Source organism: Camellia sinensis, chromosome 6, assembly GCF_055761805.1.
Source record: "Camellia sinensis isolate YWXY chromosome 6, ASM5576180v1, whole genome shotgun sequence".
Taxonomy (NCBI): domain Eukaryota; kingdom Viridiplantae; phylum Streptophyta; class Magnoliopsida; order Ericales; family Theaceae; genus Camellia; species Camellia sinensis.
In genome coordinates this window covers 176,942,567-176,962,214 of record NC_138966.1, presented here as the reverse complement: position 1 = coordinate 176,962,214, position 19,648 = coordinate 176,942,567, and the positions used below count along the sequence as shown (strand labels likewise).

Sequence of the window (19,648 nt, the reverse complement as noted above, 5' to 3'; positions counted from 1 at the left end):
GGAACGGTTTCTATGGCCTATGCCCTAAGAGCTACGTTTTAGTGCCCTAATGTGTGTAATATTAAAGAAAATAGCAACAAAAGAGGGATCGAAGGTCTTACCAATGAGGGGCAACTGCTTTTCCTTCGAGCACAAACGTAAAGAACGGCAAACGAGGCTTGGACAAGGATGCTAGAGCTCTGGAGTCGAATAACAGAATGGCAGTAGGAGGAAATTGAGTTTGGGGGGGTCTTGTATGTATAGATAAGGGAGAGACCGCCCAAATTCAAATTCTGGCAAAAACGGCGGGTTGGCTGCTCGAGGACCAGTGGCAGCCCGCTACGTGTCCCCATTTATGGCGACGTCGGAACTAAAGAGACAGGTTGAAGAGTCGAAGAGCCAGCCGGGCTACTTTCGAAGAAGAGGACGTCAGCCGAGGAGTATAACCGGGCAAGTTAGCAGACAGTTATGTTAACTAGCCCGGTCGCCCTTTGTCATCTTGAAGACCAAAGAATTGTTACCCCGGTCAAAGTATAGGTAATCCCAGTCACGCTCTCGCGGACGAAATTAAGAGGCAATTGAGAGGGGGATTTATGATCTGGAATTGGGCCGAGGTAACGGCCGAGCAGGTTGAGAGCCCAATGGTGCATGGGGTCGAGATGATCGACTATCCGCCCGGAGATGGGCTGCCAGAACTGGGGCCGGGCAGAAATTGGGCCAAGTGTGTGCCGCCCCAGACCGTAAAGAAGCTGCTCGGCGAGGCAGTGCTCGGATGGATCGAGCTGCTTGATCAGGGGATGGTGGAAGCCAGACAAGCTGAATGACCGGCGCCCGGAAAGGCGTGGTTAGCCGAGGTAATCATTTGATCGGCAGTAAGGCCGACCACAGAAGGTGCCTCGGGCTAGGCTTTGCCGAGATGCCGCCTAGCCCAGTCCTCCTTGGGCTTAGCCAGTGAAGTGCTTGGGTATGAAGCACGGCACGGCAACGGATAGAGCAGCTCGGCTGCCGAGCTCCAGCTGTGAAGGCAGGCAGTTGAGATTAGGTGATGTTCAGCAAGTTTTATGCTGACAGATGGGATAGCGGAACCACGTGTCAGGAGATGACTGGGAGTAGATATGGGGCGCAGAGGGTATATAAGCATGTCTGCGCCCCCATGCGCGGACACACGAACACTTTTGTAAGGAATTCTTACACTCAAACACTCCACTCTCTCTCTCTCTCTCTCTCTCTCTCTATCCTAAGGTGTGTGCTAACTTGATCGTCGGAGGGTTTTTCCGGCCACACACCGCCGGGTAGCTCACCGTTATTTGCTCGCAGGTGATCGGACATAAACGGAGCTCGAAAGAAAGGAGTACGGGCTTGCCGGAATATTTGCTCCCCGTACACTAAACTCTCCTAAACATCTGATGACCAAATGTCATCGAGAACCAGTAAGCGTTTTCTCAGTTGTTGAAATTCATAAAGTAACTTCACTAATTGATCATCTATCATATTCACAATCTCCCCACTTTTCTCTGGAATGAGTTTAGTTAGGATCCTTTGCAAAACATCTTTTAGTTGCCATTGTTGAGATATTGAAACCCAAGCGAAGGCATCAAAATGGCACCTAACGTCTTGGTGATGGTACACTTTCCTAGCAAGGATAGTCTTTCCCAAACCAAGCATGCCACAAATGGAAACAACTCTACGGTGTTTGGCTTCTTCACTCACCAATTGTGCAACTAATATCTTGATATCTTGCTCAAAACCAATAAAATCCTCATCCTTAACATGGGAATAAGTCCGTCGAAACTGAAATTGCCTTTGAAGAGCAGAACTTGAGCCTTCTCTTTCAGGGGTCATAGCAATTAGTTCGTAAGTTGGTAATGTTGCAGTAAGCCCAGTGATCTTGCTTCTAATCCTTTTAATTTCACAGCCAATCTTGCGCCGAGTTATGAGTTCATTGAAGATGCGAGTAGATCTCGTGATGAAGTTTCGAAAGCCTCGCCTTCTCCTGGGCTCAACCTCAAATACAAAAGTTGCTATCACATCCTCTGCATCATAAGCAATTTCTCTGTTTTCCGCAACCAAATCACGGATCTTTTAAAAAACATTGCATCAGCCTTAACTCTCATCCTCTGCATCCTCTGCATTTTTCTAATACAAAAGTTGCTATCACATCCTCTGCATCCTTCTACTTGTTTTGCATCTGCATCTTTTAAAAAACATTGCATCAGCCTTCACTCTCTCACCAAATCTCCAACTTGATCGCGCACTCCGTATAAGAGGTTTGCTTCTTGAATCATCAAATCAGCATTCCATTTGGCTGCAAAAGAGAAAACAGCTAGAGCCATATTTCTTGAGCTTCTGGTGTGTCTGAGAGCTTTCTAACTTTGATTGATAGAAGCACGAACCTGTAGAACTTGCTAATAAACAAAGGGAAAGTTTACAATGTGCACCTTCTAAAAGAGCATATGATATGCACTTATTGTATGGTTCATATCGTGCCACATCATAAAAAATGACCTGCTAAACCGGTCATCTAATAGGTTATATGAAAGAATCATAACTTTTTTGAAATATCATAACAATATTACAATAAATCATAACAATGTCATAATATACACTACGATATCATAACAAAGACACTATCAATCGTAACAATATGACAACGACTCATAACAACTGTAGTTATTTTAACAAATTATTATAACATTTGAATCGTAACATTTTTTATTATAATTCACCATGACAAATCATAACTTTTGGTAGTACAAATCATAACTTTTACTAATGAATCATAATCATAATACCTTCTTTTTTTTTTCTTTTTCTTTTTTTATCAGAGAAAATTAGAAAAACAAGAGAGGCAAACATGACTACGTCAAGATACTGATCAAACCCAATTATAATCCTCCATCTAGGTACGTGCTTCGGAATAGATTCAAGGCTTGGAAATCAAGTGGTGTGGTATGAGACATCTTGGCTTTTGCTTATTCAAGGTCAGAGATGGTCCATGATGCTCTCTTTGTTATTGCCAAGATGAAGATATGAAAATCCAAGCTTCAATCTTGACCTACAACAGTTTGTTGTACAACTTAAGGCACACTAGTATCATGTGGGATGTATATGATGAAATCAAAGCTAGTGGGACTCCTCAGAGTGAACACACCAATTCAATTCTAATAGATGGTCTATGCAGACAATCATTGCTACAAGAAGCAGTAGCCTTCCTGCAAGAGAATGAAGGGAAGCATTTTGGGCTCTGTGTTGCTTCATTCAATACTCTCATGTCAAGGTTCTGTAAAATGGGTTACGTAGATGTTGCAAAATCTTTCTTTTGTATGATGTTTAAGTATGGACTACTTCGTGATGCATACAATTACAATATTCTTATTCATGGGTTATGCAAAAATTTTCAGATGCAGAGAATATAGATGGAACAATCAGTAAAACAGGGGCAAAACAGATCGCTGGAGTTGCACTTCATGGGATGGTCTTCTAGGGTGAAGAAGATCGCCGGAGTTTTGTCTGAAAGGATGAAGGTTTCGGACCAAAACAACGTGAGGCTTTGTGGGATGAGAACAAGCAGTAAAGAAAAAAGAAAAACCAGTTCAACAGGTATTCAATTTTTCTAATAAAATTATTTAATGGTTCAGATTAATTTATATATATCTAATGGTTTAAAAGTCAGGCGCATATGATATGCACAATTTAATCACGTGCACGTTTTAACAACTCCCATAAACAAATAATACAAATCAGCAATCCATTTAACTGAAATTTTTCTTTGGGTCCACACGGTACGCACTTGTTTCCACAGTGGTTGAACTTTCAACAATCAGCACACTTTCTTGGAAGGAAAATTCTAAAAGTGGACTAATTATTCTCTCTATTAACTATGTTAACGGTTGGTTAGAGTGTACTAAGGCCAAGTTTGGGAAGATCCAAAAAAGTCAAAAAGTCAAAAAGTTATTTAAAAAGTTAAAAAGTTAACACTATTCACCAAAAGTCAACAATTACGGCTGCACAACTCCCAATTCAAATTTTTCCCTACAAATCAATTTTTACAATTTTTTATTACACATTTTTCAATAAAAAGTCAAAAAGTTAACCCAAACATCCATATTTTCAACCTCAATTTTTTAGTCCAAAAAGACAAAAAGTGCACTTTTTTAGTCTTCCCAAACTTGGCCTAAAATAAGTGTATTTTTTATTTTTTTAATTAAAAAATTAAGAAAAAAATATGTTGTTTGGAATAATTTTTTGATTTTTTATTAAAAAATATATATTAAAAAATTATATAAATTAGTGTATAAAAAAAGATTTTATAGAATAGCTGTACAATAGGCTGAATTGAGCGACAGCGTCGGCAGATTGTTGTTTGGGAGATGATCCCTTACTTTTTGGGCATTAAATTATAGGTGATGTTTGGTCAGTGAGGCCCACCACGGGTCCCGTTTTGCTAATCAAAACCGTTGAATATATAGAACTCGTCAAGTATTATATTCTTGTAAAAAATCATTTTGATCGGATATCGATAGCTATCTAATCGGATTAGTTTGTTTTCAACCGTTAATTATGACACCATTTATTTTATAAATTTTAACTGATTTGGTCATATAATTACTGATGTCTGATCAATGTGATTTTTTATAAAGATATAGTACTCGACGATTTCTACATATTTAACAATTCAGATTATTAGAAAGGGATCTATGATAATCCCCATGGACCAAACAGTACTGTATTATTTGTACACTTAAATAAGTGCAATTTTCCCACAAGTCACCTCCGCTGCTCCCGTTAGAGTTGTTTGACCAGGAAGGCTGTCTAAAATTAATTTTTTAATTTTTTTTGGGGTGAATATTGATAATTTTTAATTTTTTAAATAATTTTTTAATTTTTTGATTTTTTTTTTTTTTGAGTACCCACACCAGCCATAAAATGTACTAATTATTATATTTTCTAAAAGATCTATAAAAAATTGTGGACAAATTATAAATTATCATTGTATGGGTACTGTTGCATTTCATGGAGGTCCATATCAGGTCTATTACCATAGACCAACTTGGGATACTTAGGCCTTGTTTGAGATGTTTTAAAAAAGTTAAAAAGTTAGAAAGTTAAAAAATTATTATTTTATTTAAGTTAGATCATTTTATTTAAGTTATATTATTTGTCTATCACATTACTTCAAATTTAACTCATATTCAACTCATATTTCATAAAAAAATAAAAAAATACACTTATTTAGAACATTCCAAACAACTTCTCACAACAATATCATGTGGTGCTCCAGCGGGGGTCTTTTGAGTTATATATATATATATATATATTTCAAATCGTTTATATTATAATATTTGTCAAATATATTATTTATATAAAAAATTAAATTCATCAAAAATCCTTAAATTTATGATCAAATACTAATATTATTTTAAAAAAATATAAAGATTAAGTTAACAGTTTATTTAAAAAAAAAAAACAAATGTGCTCTTGTTACAAGGTTATAGATGTCCAATCAATGTAATTTTTTGTATGGATAATCTACTCAATGAATTCTACAATATAAACGGTTTGAATTATCAAAAAAAAGAAGGGCAAATTATACTAACGGTCCCTATAGTTTGAGGCTTGTGTCATTTTGATCATTGACTGTTCAATTGTGATACATTTGATCTTGAATTTTAAATCTTGTTTCAAATAAGGACATTTGAAAATACAATTACTTAATTTCAAGGGCAAAATCGTCAATTTGATAAAATATAAATTAATTTGACAAAAATAAATGTCAAAAAAATATTTTTGAATTTTTAAAAATTATTTCTACATACTAAAGATAAAATTATGTAAAATTGATATATCTTTTAGACATTTATATTTTTTTCCAAATTAATTTTTATTATGTGTTTGGATGATAATCATGTAATGAGTTTTTGTTTTTATTTTCATTAAATTGGTTTATATTTTTTCATAAGTCAAATATGACGATAACTTTGATATTATCATTAAATCAATCCATTAAATCAAAAAATTCAAAACTAAAAATATTTCATATATTAAATATATTAAATATGTATTAAAATTCTAACAACCACCACTACATAATTATCATCCAAACACGCAATTATATTAATTTGGTAAAATAAATAAATAAATATTTAAAAGATTAATCAATTTTACATAATTTTATCTTTTGTTGGTAGAAATAATTTTTTAAATTTTTTTTTAAAAAAAATAATTTAAATTTTTTTTTTAAAATTGATATTTATTTTTATCAAATTAGTTTATATTTTATCAAATTGACGATTTTGCCTTTAAAATTAAGCAATAATATTTTTAATTGTCCTTATTTGGAATAAAATTCAAAATTCAGAGTCAAATATGTCTCAATTAAAAAGTCAGAGATCAAAATGATACGAATCCCAAACTATAAAAACTGTTAGTATAATTTGTCCAAAAAAAAAAAAAAAAAACTCCACCAAGACACCACAGTAGCCTGTTGTGATTTAGTCATAGCAAGATCTCCCAGTCTGCCATACGCCGTTTCCGCCGGCTAGGGATGGCAATTTCAACCCGGCCCGACGGGGACCCGATCCCCCGACCTCGATTATAACGGTTTTTCCCTGAAAATTATCCCCATAGGGCCGGGGATGGTATTAAAAATAAAATCCCCGACTGTTTTCAGGCCGGGGACGGGGATAGGTACCCCAACCCCGGCCCCGTCCTCGAATTATCCCCACTTAACTCCCCGGATATTCTCCGAATATTCCTCATAGATATATGTAATGTTTGACTCTGCCTCACTCTGACTCTGAGTCACTCACATGCATTTCAAAAGATGCATTTCGTTTCTCTCTCATGGTCTCAGCCTCTGTCTCTCCCCCCCCCTCTCTCTCTCTACGCAGCTGCTCTCACGGCGTCGCCGTCGTCCCTCCATCGCCGATCTCCCTCCTCCCATCACCGCCGATCATCAGCCTCTTCCTCATCGCCGCTGTCCGTTGTCCCTCCTCCACACAGTTGCTGTCCTCCTCCCCCCCACCCCATCACCGTCGTCCCTCCCCCCTATCGCCGCTGTCCTCCTCTCCTCTCCCCATCGCCGTCCGTCACAGTCACCCATCTTCCTCAGATCTAGTTGAAAACCCCCAGATCTGGTACGATCTAGTACAAAAATGGACATTTGTTTGATTTTTTTTTTAATTATTTTTTGTTGGTGATAATGATGATGTTGATGATGATGGAGTCACTGATGTTGCCGGACAACCCCAATTTGAGCTGGGATTGTCTAATTTTTAAAATATTTGAGCTTGAATTCAACTGGAAAACCCCAATTTCTGAAATGAATTTTTTGAATTGATCTTTTGTTTATTTATTTATTTATTTGTTTTGACGAAAAGGAGCTTTAGAAATAGCAGAAAGTTTGGGATAAGAACAAACCCCAAAATGGGTTTTTTGAATTGATATTTTATTTATTTATTTATTTTGATGAAAAGGAGTTTTAGAAATAACAGAAAGCTTGGGATAAGAACAATCTCATTGCTCCCAATCTTGCTCATCGACCAAACTGTTACTGCTGTTTTGTGTGGCTGCACATTTTTTTTTCAAGGCTGGGGAATGTTCGGGGTCGGGGAAGCCCAATCCCCGCTAGCGGGGACGGTGAGAGGTTCCCCGTCTGGGATCGGGGCCGGGGCCGGGGGGATTTCTACCATCGGGGATCGAGGACGGGGAGTGCGATCCCCGGCTCCGCCTCCGCCCCCGCCCCGTTGCCATTCCTACCGTCGGCTAAATGTACCCCCCGCTTATTTATGAATATTGGAAATTCAGCTACTTATTTTTCAAGCACGTTTCGTGTTAATTACTATTATTTTTTTGAATGGTTGAATTTTTTCGATATTCACATTTTAATAGGAAAGAACTGACAATTTATTGGATCTGTCACAGTTCTTCTTGTAATAATATAAAATGTTCATTTTGTAAAATTATCGATGTATATTATTTATGAAAAAAAATTAGTTCGATTAACTAATCGTAACATTTTATTTTAGGGCATTTATTTTCGAAAAAAAAAAGATAACAAATATATTTAAAAAAATAAACCATTTATTTTTCAACAACAAATGCTATAAAATAAAGGGCAAATTACAAACACCCCCTCGAGGCTTGGTAAAAATACAGATTCTCCCCTGAGGTTTGAGAAATTACAAATTACCCTTTGAGGGTCAAATTTTCATAACAAATTAGGGAAAATTAGGAGGGAATTTGTATGAAAATAAAAACCTCAGGAGGCAATTTGTTATGGAAGTATAAACCTCAGGGGGTGGGATGTAATTTCTCAAACCTCAGGAGGGAATCTGTATTTTCACCAAACCTCGAGGGGGGTGTTTGTAATTTGCCCTAAAATAAATTGTTATGGTTATTGGATCAATTTAATTTTTTTTCTTTGCGGATGCCACACATTGAGGGTCATACAAAATAAAAGATTCGAATTATTGAAATAACCGTGCTAGGACTTCTGAACTCCATAAATTCTCTCATACTAAGTTGTAAATATAAAAGAAGAGATTAAGTTATATACAGGCGTCACGTAAATATATGTTTTACGATAACCATGTTCTTCTGACACGTAGTGGGAACACAACCTTCTTTGACTCCTCAAACTACCAGAGGCATAATATGGAAGCTTGGGCAAAAATGGTTTCTCCAATGGCATGCTATAGCATCTGCCAAATTTGGCAACTGCCAAAATCTACTAGGTCACCCAAAAACCAACTGCTTTCTTCCTTCCCTCCTCCCCTTTTGGTTGGGCCTTTTCCAGAAAAACCTCCCAAAAATGTTTGATTTTTTTTTTTTAAAAAAAAAAACAAAATTCACCATGTTTTTTAAAAAAAAAAAATTCACCAATTTGTTACTTCAAGGTGTGTCTAAAATAAAATCACCAAATTCACCAATTTGTGTCTTTCCCAAACACAAATTTCACCAATTTATAGCTTTGAAACAAATTTCACCAATACAAATTTCACAAATTTATATAAATTTCTGAAGCAATCACAAATGAATTTTAGAAGATAAATACTTGGATTTAAAAGCCGAATTTATACAAATTTCTCCAATATTCATCTTCTCCATCAGAAAAGCCAATTTAAAGGAATGTGACCATTGGAGTTTGGGGTTAGGGTTTGAAACTCGAAAACAAAGACACAGTCGACTAGTGGTTAGGACGTTGAGGGTTGGAGAAGAGGGTTGAAGATGAGGGTTAGGCCTTCAAAGGATAGGTGGATGAGGGGGTTAGGGCTTCGAGGGGTAGGGATAGGGATAGATGGATGATCTAGTGGTGGTTCTGAAGAGAGAGAGAGAGAGAGAGAGAGAGAGAGAGAGAGGCAGAGAGAGAGAGTGGACTTTGGAATGGAAATAAGGGGAGAGAAAGAGAATTAGCGAGTGTGAGTAAGAGAAAAAAGGGGGTGGATGAGAGAAGATGATCTACAATCTGAAGATGAGGTGATCTGTGATCTGAAGAGAGGGTGATCTGCAATCCAAAGTTCATGATCTGTGATCTACGATCTGAAGCTGAAGTTCATAGAGGCTCATCGATTTCTCTCTCTCTCTCTCTCTCTCTCTCTCTCTCTCTCTTTGTGATAAAGAAGCTGAGAAACAGGGGGTTCATCTGAAGACTAGAGAGACAAAGAGATAGATAGAAAGAGAGACAAAGAAATGAAGATGCTTCCAGATGGTTCATCCAAACTGTTGGATTAAATAATCTAACAGTGCTCTTTTGTCCCTTTGTATTGTACATGAATTATATTATTAAAAAAAATTAAAGTTTTTAAATTGTTTATATTTGTCTAGTTGGGTACAATGTAAATTTTTTTTTTTTAAAAAAAAAAGTTTTAAAAAGGTCACAAAAGACAAAACGAAAACAAAAAAAATAAAATAAAATAAAAAATCACTAAAAACTCGATATCCAAACAATGTCTACAAACTTGGAGGGAAAGTTGGTTGAGATGTGCCAAAATAGCATTTGTACCATTAGAGCATCATTGCTATAATTTGGTAAATTACTACTATTCATTGCCAAATTATAGCAATGGCAATGGTATTATAGCAAATACCATTGGAGATGCACTTACATCAATATTATTGTTTTTCCCTGCAATGTGAGCATTTAGTTAACCTCTTTCTCATCAGCAAGTATCTAATGCAAAAACCACCGAGGTGGTGGCCTGATGGTGAAGACAATTTATTTTTCAGAAGTAAGTCAAGTTAGACTTTTGGGAGGTGCAAATATATTGGGTTATTCTGCTGGTTCTCTGCAGAGACCTCACACTATACTCTGATTAACACTTGGCCTCTTCTGAGACTTGTGACTAAGCTCTATTGGTGTTTCGGTAGTGGGTTCCTTCCTATGAAATGTCGTTTGGGAATAAATTATTTTTGTAATTTTTTGACTTTTACGAAAATATGTGCTAAAAAAATAAAGAGAGTGATACGACAACTTATAGTGATTTTTTGACTTTTTAACTAAAACTAAAAATTGTCAAAAGAGACCTGAGTTGGACTAAATCAGGTTGACAATCGATTACCCTAGAACCTAGGTTCACGAATACAGTGATAATACCTCGTAACAATTTTTTTTTTTTTTTTTTTGTTCAAAATAAAAAAAGAAAGTATCCAATGCAAAACCTCACGCTCTCACACCCACACCAAAATCACCCAACCATGGCTGTAGACACATTAATCATCAACCCACTCTCACCCTAGTCCGCACACTCGCCAAATGCCTTTCCCAATAAGAATGTAACAAGGATAGCAGGTCTAATATCATTAAGTGTTTAACTAATTAAAAATTGATATTTGTTAGATTACATCTTTGTGGATCAAATTGTGAAAGATTTATGAGAGTTACATGCATTTTTCTACTCCCTTTCATCCCCAAATAATGTTGTGTTTGGTTAGAGGATTTAGGAAGAGATTTGGAAAGGGAAATAGAAAAGGTATGTGAAATGTGAATAAAATATACTTATATTTCACCTAATTTTACGTAAATTTTTCATTTTCTTTTTCAAAACTCTTCCTAAATCTCCCAACCAAACATAGTGTTATTCTGTTACACATCTCGACGACGTCTCCTTCCCTGTCGGAAATCCCCCAATACAAAATTTCACACACAAATGATGGATGATCTCATGTTCAACTTGTTTTGTGTCTGCGTCTTTTAAAAAGCACTGCATCTGTCTTAACTCAACCAACAAATCGTCAACTTGGTCGCATACTCTGTATAAGAGTTTTGCTTCTTGAATCATCAATTCACCAATCCATTTGGCTACAAAAGAGACAACAACCTGAGCCATATTTCTTTAGCCTCCGGTGCATCTGACAGCTTTCTAACTTTGACTGATAGGAGCACAAACCTGTAGAACTTGCAAATAAACAAATAAATTATACAAGCACCGATCAACATTAACTTGTTATAGATTGTTTAAAATAATGCCTAATAAAACAATTGAGGCTCTGGGTCTTGTTTGGGTCCACACGTTATGCACTTGTTCCAAAGAGTGGTTGAACTCAACAATCAAGCACATAGTTATTTTTATTTATTTATTTTTTATTTTTTTTTTTAACAGTGTTAGCTGTATATATCTATATTGTCATATTGTGCACCATATCATATTGTGTTTTACCATGTTACCATATTATGCATTACTTACCATATTGTACATTACCATATTAGCTTCTCTTTTTCCTATATAAAGGAGTCTTGTATTCACTCATTATTCATTCATTGAAATATATAGAGTTATATTCTCTCTCTCTCTCTCTCTCTCTCTCTCTCTCTCATAACATGGTATCAGAGCTATAATTTTTTTTTTCTTTTTCTCTGCTCATTGCCAGAATATAGAATATATTTTCTGGTACCAAGGTCACTATTTTTTTGTCACTATTTTTCTCCAAGACTACCATCAACCTACTTAGAATTTCCAAACGATTCCAATGCCACCAAAATCGTCTCCAACAGACTAGTAACGCGTCCTCACGCGCCACCTACATCACCGCGCATCACATCCTTCCATCGCCACGCTTACATACGCCTTCACACGCTTCTTCTCTCTCCTACGCACAACGTCCACCTGTCTGCTAACCTGCGTTGCGCCCCTGCGCACTACTATGCGCCGCACCTTACTAACGACGTTAGCCCCCTACTGCTGACGTCAGCCCTATCCCTTATTTGGCACTGTTTCTTGTTTTGGCTATTTTTCATCTAATTTCGGCTTACTTGATTATTTTGGGCCAATTTCTAACTATTTTCGACCTTCCGGATTCACTGGTGCACTCAGTTTTACCTAGTTCTACTTCAACACCACCGGACGCTCTTTGTGAGTCATATTTTGCTCACTCCATGGATCATGCAAACAACTCTTCTCAACATAATGGTTCTTCTTCTCAGCACAGTGGTTATTCTAAACCACCTACGACTCATAGTCGGTATCACACTTCGGCTTATTTTGCTTCAACTGCTACTCATCGCCAGCTACCTATTCAACATTCTCTAAGTCACTCTTATGCACCTTCACCAATCTACACTTTTCATGATATTGAAGCCATTGTGAAAAAGGTTCTTTCTACTTCTACTTCTACTTCTACTTCTACATCTACATCTACCTCTACCTCTACCTCTACCTCTACCTCTACCTCTACCTCTACCTCTGGTACATCCTTTACTGCTTACTCAATCACTTCAAGCACCTCTTCTTGGTATTTTGATTCAGCTTGTTGCAATCATATGACCTCTGACCCTACACATTTTTCTTCCATTACATCTTTTTCTAATTTACCAGTTATTCATGCCGCTGATGGCTCTCAAATGCATGTTAGTCATATTGGCTATATCTTCACGTCTAATATCTCTCTCCCTCACACTTATTTGATCCCCAACCTTACACCTAATCTTATCTCTATTGGTCAACTATGTGATCTTGGCCTCGCTGTTTTATTTTCTCCAACTGGATGTGTTGTACAGGATCCGAAGACGAGACAGACTCTTGGGATAGGTCGAAGAGATGGTCGTCTATACGAGCTCATCCATCTGCGCATTCCATTATCCAATACTTCTCCTATCCCGACTACTGCTCCTGCTACTACTAGTTCCCCTCTTGCTTTATGGCATTCTCGGTTAGGTCATGTGCCTTTTAGTCGTTTACGATCTCTAGTTTCAAGTGGTCAATTAGGTCCTGTTTCAAATGATACAATAGACTGTTTATCTTGTCGACTTTCCAAACAACTTGCTTTACCATTTCATACTAGTACCTCTATGTCTCATGCACCTTTTGGTCTCATACACTCGGATATTTGGAGGTCTTCACCTAATACCCATATGGGGGGATCTAAATACTTTGTCATATTTGTTGATGATTTCACTCATTTTACCTAGTTATTTCTTATGAAATCTTGTTTTATGTTACACCAACTATACTATGATTTTTCACAAATGGTCAAAACTCAGTTTTCTTCCACTATTAAAATTTTTTGTGCTAATAATGCCTAAGAATATAAAAAAAAAAACTCATTTTTTGCGATTCTTTCGTCAAAATGGTACACTTTCTCACTATTCTTGTCTTGGTACCTTCCAACAAAATGGTCGTGCTGAGCGTGAACATCGTCATATCTTAGACATTGTTCGTGCTCTTTTAATATATTCTTCTTGTCCTGAACATTTTTGGAAAGAAGGTGCTCTCACAACCGTCTATACTATCAACCGTGTCCCTTCCCTTACCATCAACAAACAAACCCCATATGAGCGTCTGTATGGCACACCTCCTGCCTATACTGGTCTTCGTGTATTTGGATGTGCTTGTTTTGTTCTTCTTCACCCCCATGAGCGTACCAAATTAGAACCTCGAGCCCGTTTGTGTTGTTTCTTGGGGCATGAGATGAACATAAAGGTTATCGTTGTTGGGATCCTTTTTCTTGACGTCTCTGTGTCTCTCGCCATGTGGTATTTTGGAAACACAAGATGTTCTCTTCTCTGTCTATGTTTCATTTGTCCAGTCCGCCTACTATACCATTCTTTTACATATCCTTCTCTTCTATTTGAGGAGCTTGATACAGATCCTACTTTCGACATAATGACTGCGACCCATCTTGAGGATTCTACTCCGCCTCTAGGTCTTGCTGCTCGACTCTTTAATCTTGAGCTTGCTTCTGCTCATGCTCCTACTTCTGCTCATGCTCATGCTCCTGCTCCTACTCCTGCTCCTGCTCCTGCTCCTGCTCCTGCTTCATCTCCTTGTCTTGTCTTCATTCCTTCTCACAATGAGCCTCATGCATCCCTTGATTCTACTCCATTATCTTCTCCACCAGAGGCACCTCTTCGTCATTCTACTCGGGTAACACAACCTTCTGTACTTCTTCGTGATTTCATTGTTGGTTCTAGTGCCTTTTCTTCTCATGAACCTACTTCCTATCAAGAGGCTTGCTCTAATCCTCATTGGCAGCAAGCTATAACTGATGAACTGCAAGCTTTTGATAAAACTCATACCTGGGATGTAGTTAACCTTCCACCTGGAAAGAGTGTTGTTAGTTACAAACAGGTTTACAAGATCAAAACCAATTCTGATGGTTCTATTGAGCGTTACAAAGCTCGACTTGTTGCCCAGGGTTTTACTCAATAATATGGGATTCATTATGAAGAAACATTCGCCCCTGTTGCTCGTCTTACTTCAGTTCGCAGCCTCCTTGCCATTGTTGTTGCTCGCCATTAGAGTCTTTGTCAGATGGATGTCAAGAACACTTTTCTCAATGGTGATCTCACTGAGGAAGTTTATATGCAACCTCCTCCTGGTTCCTTAGTTTCGTCCACCAAAATTTGCAAGCTTCACCGTGCTTTGTATGGTTTGAAACAAGCTCCTCGTGCTTGGTTTGCCAAGTTTAGTTCTACCATTTGTGACTTTGGCTTCTCCTCTAGTGCCTGTGATTCTGTTCTATTTATTCGCAAGACAAAGCATGGTATTATTCTTCTTCTTCTCTATGTGGATGATATGATCATCACTGGGAATAGCACAATGGGTATCTCTAGTCTCAAACAGTTCCTCAGTCGCCAGTTTGAGATGAAAGATTTGGGTCTACTTAGCTACTTCCTCGGCTTGGAAATTTCTCAAGATCTTTCTGGTTACTTTCTTACTCAGGCCAAGTATACATCTAATCTCTTAGCTCGTGTTGATCTTACCGATTGTAAGATTGTGCCTACCCCAGTTGATTCTCAGACTCGTCTCACACCTCTTGATGGTCACCTATTATCTGATGCTACTTTATATCACCAGCTAGTTAGCAATCTTGTCTATCTAATGGTTACTCGTCCAGACATTGCCTATGTTGTTCACATTGTCAGTCAGTTCATGGCTACTCCTTGCTCTCCACACTATGATGCTCTGGTTCGCATTTTGCACTATGTTTCATGGTCTTCACTACTCAGCACACTCTTCTCTATAGCTACACACATTTTCTGATACAGATTGGGTAGGAGATCCTACTGACCGTCGTTCTATTACAGGGTTCTACTTCTTCTTGGGTGGCTCTCTCATTGCCTGGAGTAGCAAGAAGCAAACTTTTATTGCTCGTTCTAGTGCTGAGGCTGTGTATCGTACTCTTGTTGACACTACTCAAGAGCTTGTGTGACTTTGGTGCCTTCTTTTTGATATGGGCGTTTCTCATCCTACTGCCACTACCCTCTATTGTAACAATCAGAGTGCCATTCAGATTGCACATAATGATGTCTTCCATGATCGCACCAAGCATATTGAGATTGATTGTCACTTCATACGACAACATGTTACTAGTGGCACTGTTCGCCTTATATTTGTTACCTCTGCCGATTAGACAGTCGACATCTTCACCAAGGCTTATCCTCGAGGACGCTTTTCTGATTTACTTTCCAAGCTCAAGTTGATATCTACATTGCCACCTTGAGTTTGAGGGGGGATGTTAGCTGTATATATCTATATTTTCATATTGTGCACCATACCATATTGTGTTTTACCATGTTACCATGTTATACATTACTTACCATATTGTACATTACCTTATTAGTTTATCTTTCTCCTATATAAAGAAGTCTTATATTCACTCATTATTCATTCATTGAAATATACAGAGATATACTCTCTCTCTCTCTCTCTCTCTCTCTCTCTCTCTCTCTCTCTCTCTCTCTCTCTCTCTCTCTCTCTCTCTCTCTCTCATAACAAACAGAATCAAGCACAATGTTTAATGTTTAGTGAATACTTATTAGTCTCCATTAATTATGTGTTTTGAGTAGAGTAGTTATTCAGTCTTTTAAGAATTTCATATTAGATTGTCGAATTAATGGTATAGAAATAAATAAATACATAATTTTAAAAATAAGAAAATAATAGACAAATTACAAATTATCATTGGATACAGGGATATATGTTATTTTTATTAAAAGTATATTAAAATGTATTTTATTAAAAAAATGTAAAAATACATCACAATATGTTAAAATATATATTAATTTTTTAATTATTTGGACATTTTTCACATGCCTATAAGACTGGAATTAGCAATCACTCTTCCTGGAGAATAGAGGAGACATGGGCACATGGTGCTGTTGTCATTTTCCACCCACCAAGTTTGCACAGAAATTTAATGGAATTGTTAGCTAGTGGTTTGTATTGTAGGTCCTCTGCACTTTTAAAAGAAGACAGAGGGGAAAAAGATAAAAAAGATTAAAAAGATAGCCTTTACTGTTATGGAACTTCATGTTTTAGAGTAAGGCTCTGTTTGGAAAGCGTGCATTTTTTTTTAGTTAAAAAGTTACTAAAAAAAATTTAACTATTAAAATAAAACTCATACAAAATATTATAGATTCATTTTTTTACAACACCGTTGCAGCATGGTGCATAAGCCAATTTTTTTTTAAAAAAAAATTTACCTCACACAATTCTAAATGAAAATGCATTTACATCAAAATTCAAGTAGAAACGATGAGACTATTACAAAATTTTGACAATTGTCAATCTTCTGACAATTTAACATAAGAGCTAGCATTGTTAAAATTTGGAATTATATAGTCTGATGGAGAGAGAAATCAAATTTTAATCCGGCAAACGGTTTGAGTGTTGCTTCTTGGAAAGCCAAAAAAAAAAAGGGTGCTAATAGATTCATCTGATAGATATCAAAAGATGAACAGAGTCTCAACCTCATTTACAAGGCATTTTCTATACCATGTGAAAGCAATGAATCCTATGAATGAATCTTTCCAGTAACAAGAAAAAAGCAACCTTTTGCATACATATTTATGACTATTGCAAAATTGACCTGACCAAAATTTATTGAGGTCTTGCTCTTTCCGTTTTAATTACTCTTGTTTTTATATGTTTACACATTGTTTAAGGGAAGGCTGGGTGTTAACTACGTCAGGAAAAATTATATTAAAAAAAAAAATTGGGTCTTTTACTTCAATCATTTCCCCACCTCAAAACTTTTTCTCATGAATTTAGCTACTTGAATCAACAAATTGCCGATCCATTTGGCTGTGAACGAGACAACAGCCTCAGCCATTTTTCTTTGGCCTTGGTGCAGCCAAGAGAGCTCATGAGTTATCTCTGATCAATACAATAACATTTTTGTTGTGAGTGTTGATTTCTGACCACACTGCCAAATAAGTACTTAGATGGAGAACACCGGCAGAATTATGAGATTCCGGTGGTGGTTCGTCTACCCGGGAGCACTCCGACGATCAAGTCAGTACTCAATTATTTCTCACAGATAGCAATTAGTGCCTAACTCACTAGCCAGAATATCAAAAGCGTACCTTATACCCACGAGGGGCCTTTCTTTTATAATGAGCACTGACCTGATCTCTGTAGAAGCCTAGCTTCAATGGACTGTGGCTCAATGCTAATTTTGGACTCCTAGTTAGATTGAGATAGACTCCCTGAGAGTTCTATTTTTATCCAAACTAAGGTCTTCCCCCATTCTAGGACTCCTATTCCTAATCTGTTCTTCTCGGATTCCGGTATCTCGGCAGATAACCTCGGCCTAGCCAAGATCACCCAGGCGGCATGACCAAGACACGTGGCACCTCGGCTGGCACTTCGGTGCCACCTTGGCCACGTGTTGTCATTCCCAAAAATATGCCCCCACAACTGCCCCCTAGGTTCTATTACCTCAGCATCCTGAGGTGATGAAACCTATATCATATGTTCATACAGAACGTCGGCTAAGCTTACTCTATCCTCCATTACCGAGGTCAGTATTCATCGGCTCTATATGACCAAGCTCGTAGTCTGTCTTTATCAATGCTTGAGAACCAATTTTTTTTTTTCAAGTTCTTTAGCTGAGATCGTCCCCATAGCCGAGGTCTCTGCTTCAGTAAATCAAGAACTCCAAGAGTTTCTACACGCGTATAAGCTGTCACGCACAGCAACTCAACCATTTTCGCCACGCGTCCCTTCCCTATTGAACCATACCTGATACGTGCCATCAAGGCGCGTCGCTTCTGCGTGCACCGCCTGACAAACACGTCATCCTAGGCACACTAATTGCGTTTTTGCTTCCTTTTCATGTTTTGATAAAAATATTTCTCTCTCTCTTTGTCTTTTTACTTTTGCACCACTGTTCTCGCTCAAGCTCTCTCTCCAAATCCTCCATTTCTGTCTCCTTGAAGCTTTCTGCAACTACTCCGTTCACCACCTCCGGCGAAGCTTTTGCTGCTCTTCTTCGCTCACTGCCATCGTCTGACTCCAATGTACTTCATGCTGGCTTCATTTTCCTCGGTAAGTCACTGTTCCCCTTTTTTTCAGTTTTTGACTTACTTCGAAATTTGTTATGCTTATACACTGTTACTGTGATTCCATCCATTTGAATGATTGCTCGTGTTTCAAATTTCGTCATTCATGTATCAAATATGTCTATTTTATGATTTCTAGTTGTTCAATCTTTTTCTAGGTAGACATCTTGCTCATATGCTTGCTATCTTGCCACTGTCTTCGACTTCTGCACATCTATGTTTTCTTTTTAATGTTCTTTGAATTCTTGTTTGCCTTCTTGAGTCTGAATCATTATTATTTGTCCTGTTTTCTTGTTGCTTTTTACAGATTCTTGCTCCTAATTTCTATTTCAATAGCTCTAGGTTTGGGATTTGCCTTAGAACCCACAAACTTTAGGAAAACTATAACAATCTCCCCTTGATCTCTAAAAAACCCCTTCCCCGTTTCTGTTTTGGGTTTAGCCGAGGTTATGTCAAACCCATACAAACCATTTTTTTCTGAATTCTCACCTTGCCCCTCTTAGCCAACATCATAGGTATGTTTAGGTGGAGGGTAGACACTCCTACTAAACTAGAGTACCTTAGGCAGGAATTTTCCATCCTCGCCGATGTCCACCTTAGGCTAGCAGGGGAGGAGGACTCCATCATGCCTAATGGGAACTCCATGCCTTTCCCTGTAGTGGCTTTTATTGAGTGTGGGATTAGGTTCCCTCTTGACATCCTCTTCTGCCAAGTCCTTCACTATTATAAGCTTAACCCGATGTAGCTAGCCATTAACACTTACCGAGTCATTAACGGTATCATTTCCTTAGCCAACCGAGAGAACGCCAGGGTTACTCTAGTCGACATCCAATACTGCCACACCATATGTGGCCTTAAATCAGAAAAAAAAGAAGAAGCTACATTTAT

At 37.5% G+C, this 19,648-nt stretch overlaps 1 protein-coding gene across 1 annotated transcript; it reads right to left on the bottom strand.

Moving 5' to 3' along the window:
* Positions 1 to 1,374: 1,374 nt before the first annotated feature.
* On the bottom strand, positions 1,375 to 2,312 carry LOC114294151 (putative disease resistance protein At1g50180). The gene is made up of 2 exons (XM_082876722.1): positions 2,211 to 2,312; positions 1,375 to 2,058 (listed from the first exon to the last, which is right to left on the bottom strand). The coding sequence occupies exons 1-2, from the start codon at positions 2,310 to 2,312 to the stop codon at positions 1,375 to 1,377; spliced, it is 786 nt and encodes a 261-aa protein (XP_082732848.1).
* Between the last annotated feature and the right edge of the window lie 17,336 nt (positions 2,313 to 19,648).

Bases quoted from the DNA above. Each gene is read 5' to 3' on its own strand.
- LOC114294151 (XM_082876722.1), bottom strand. From the start codon at position 2,312: ATGGCTCTAGCTGTTTTCTCTTTTGCAGCCAAATGGAATGCTGATTTG. The intron at 2,059-2,210 runs GTGAGAGAGTGA...GTTTTTTAAAAG, and splicing joins GCGATCAAGTTGGAGATTTG to ATCCGTGATTTGGTTGCGGA.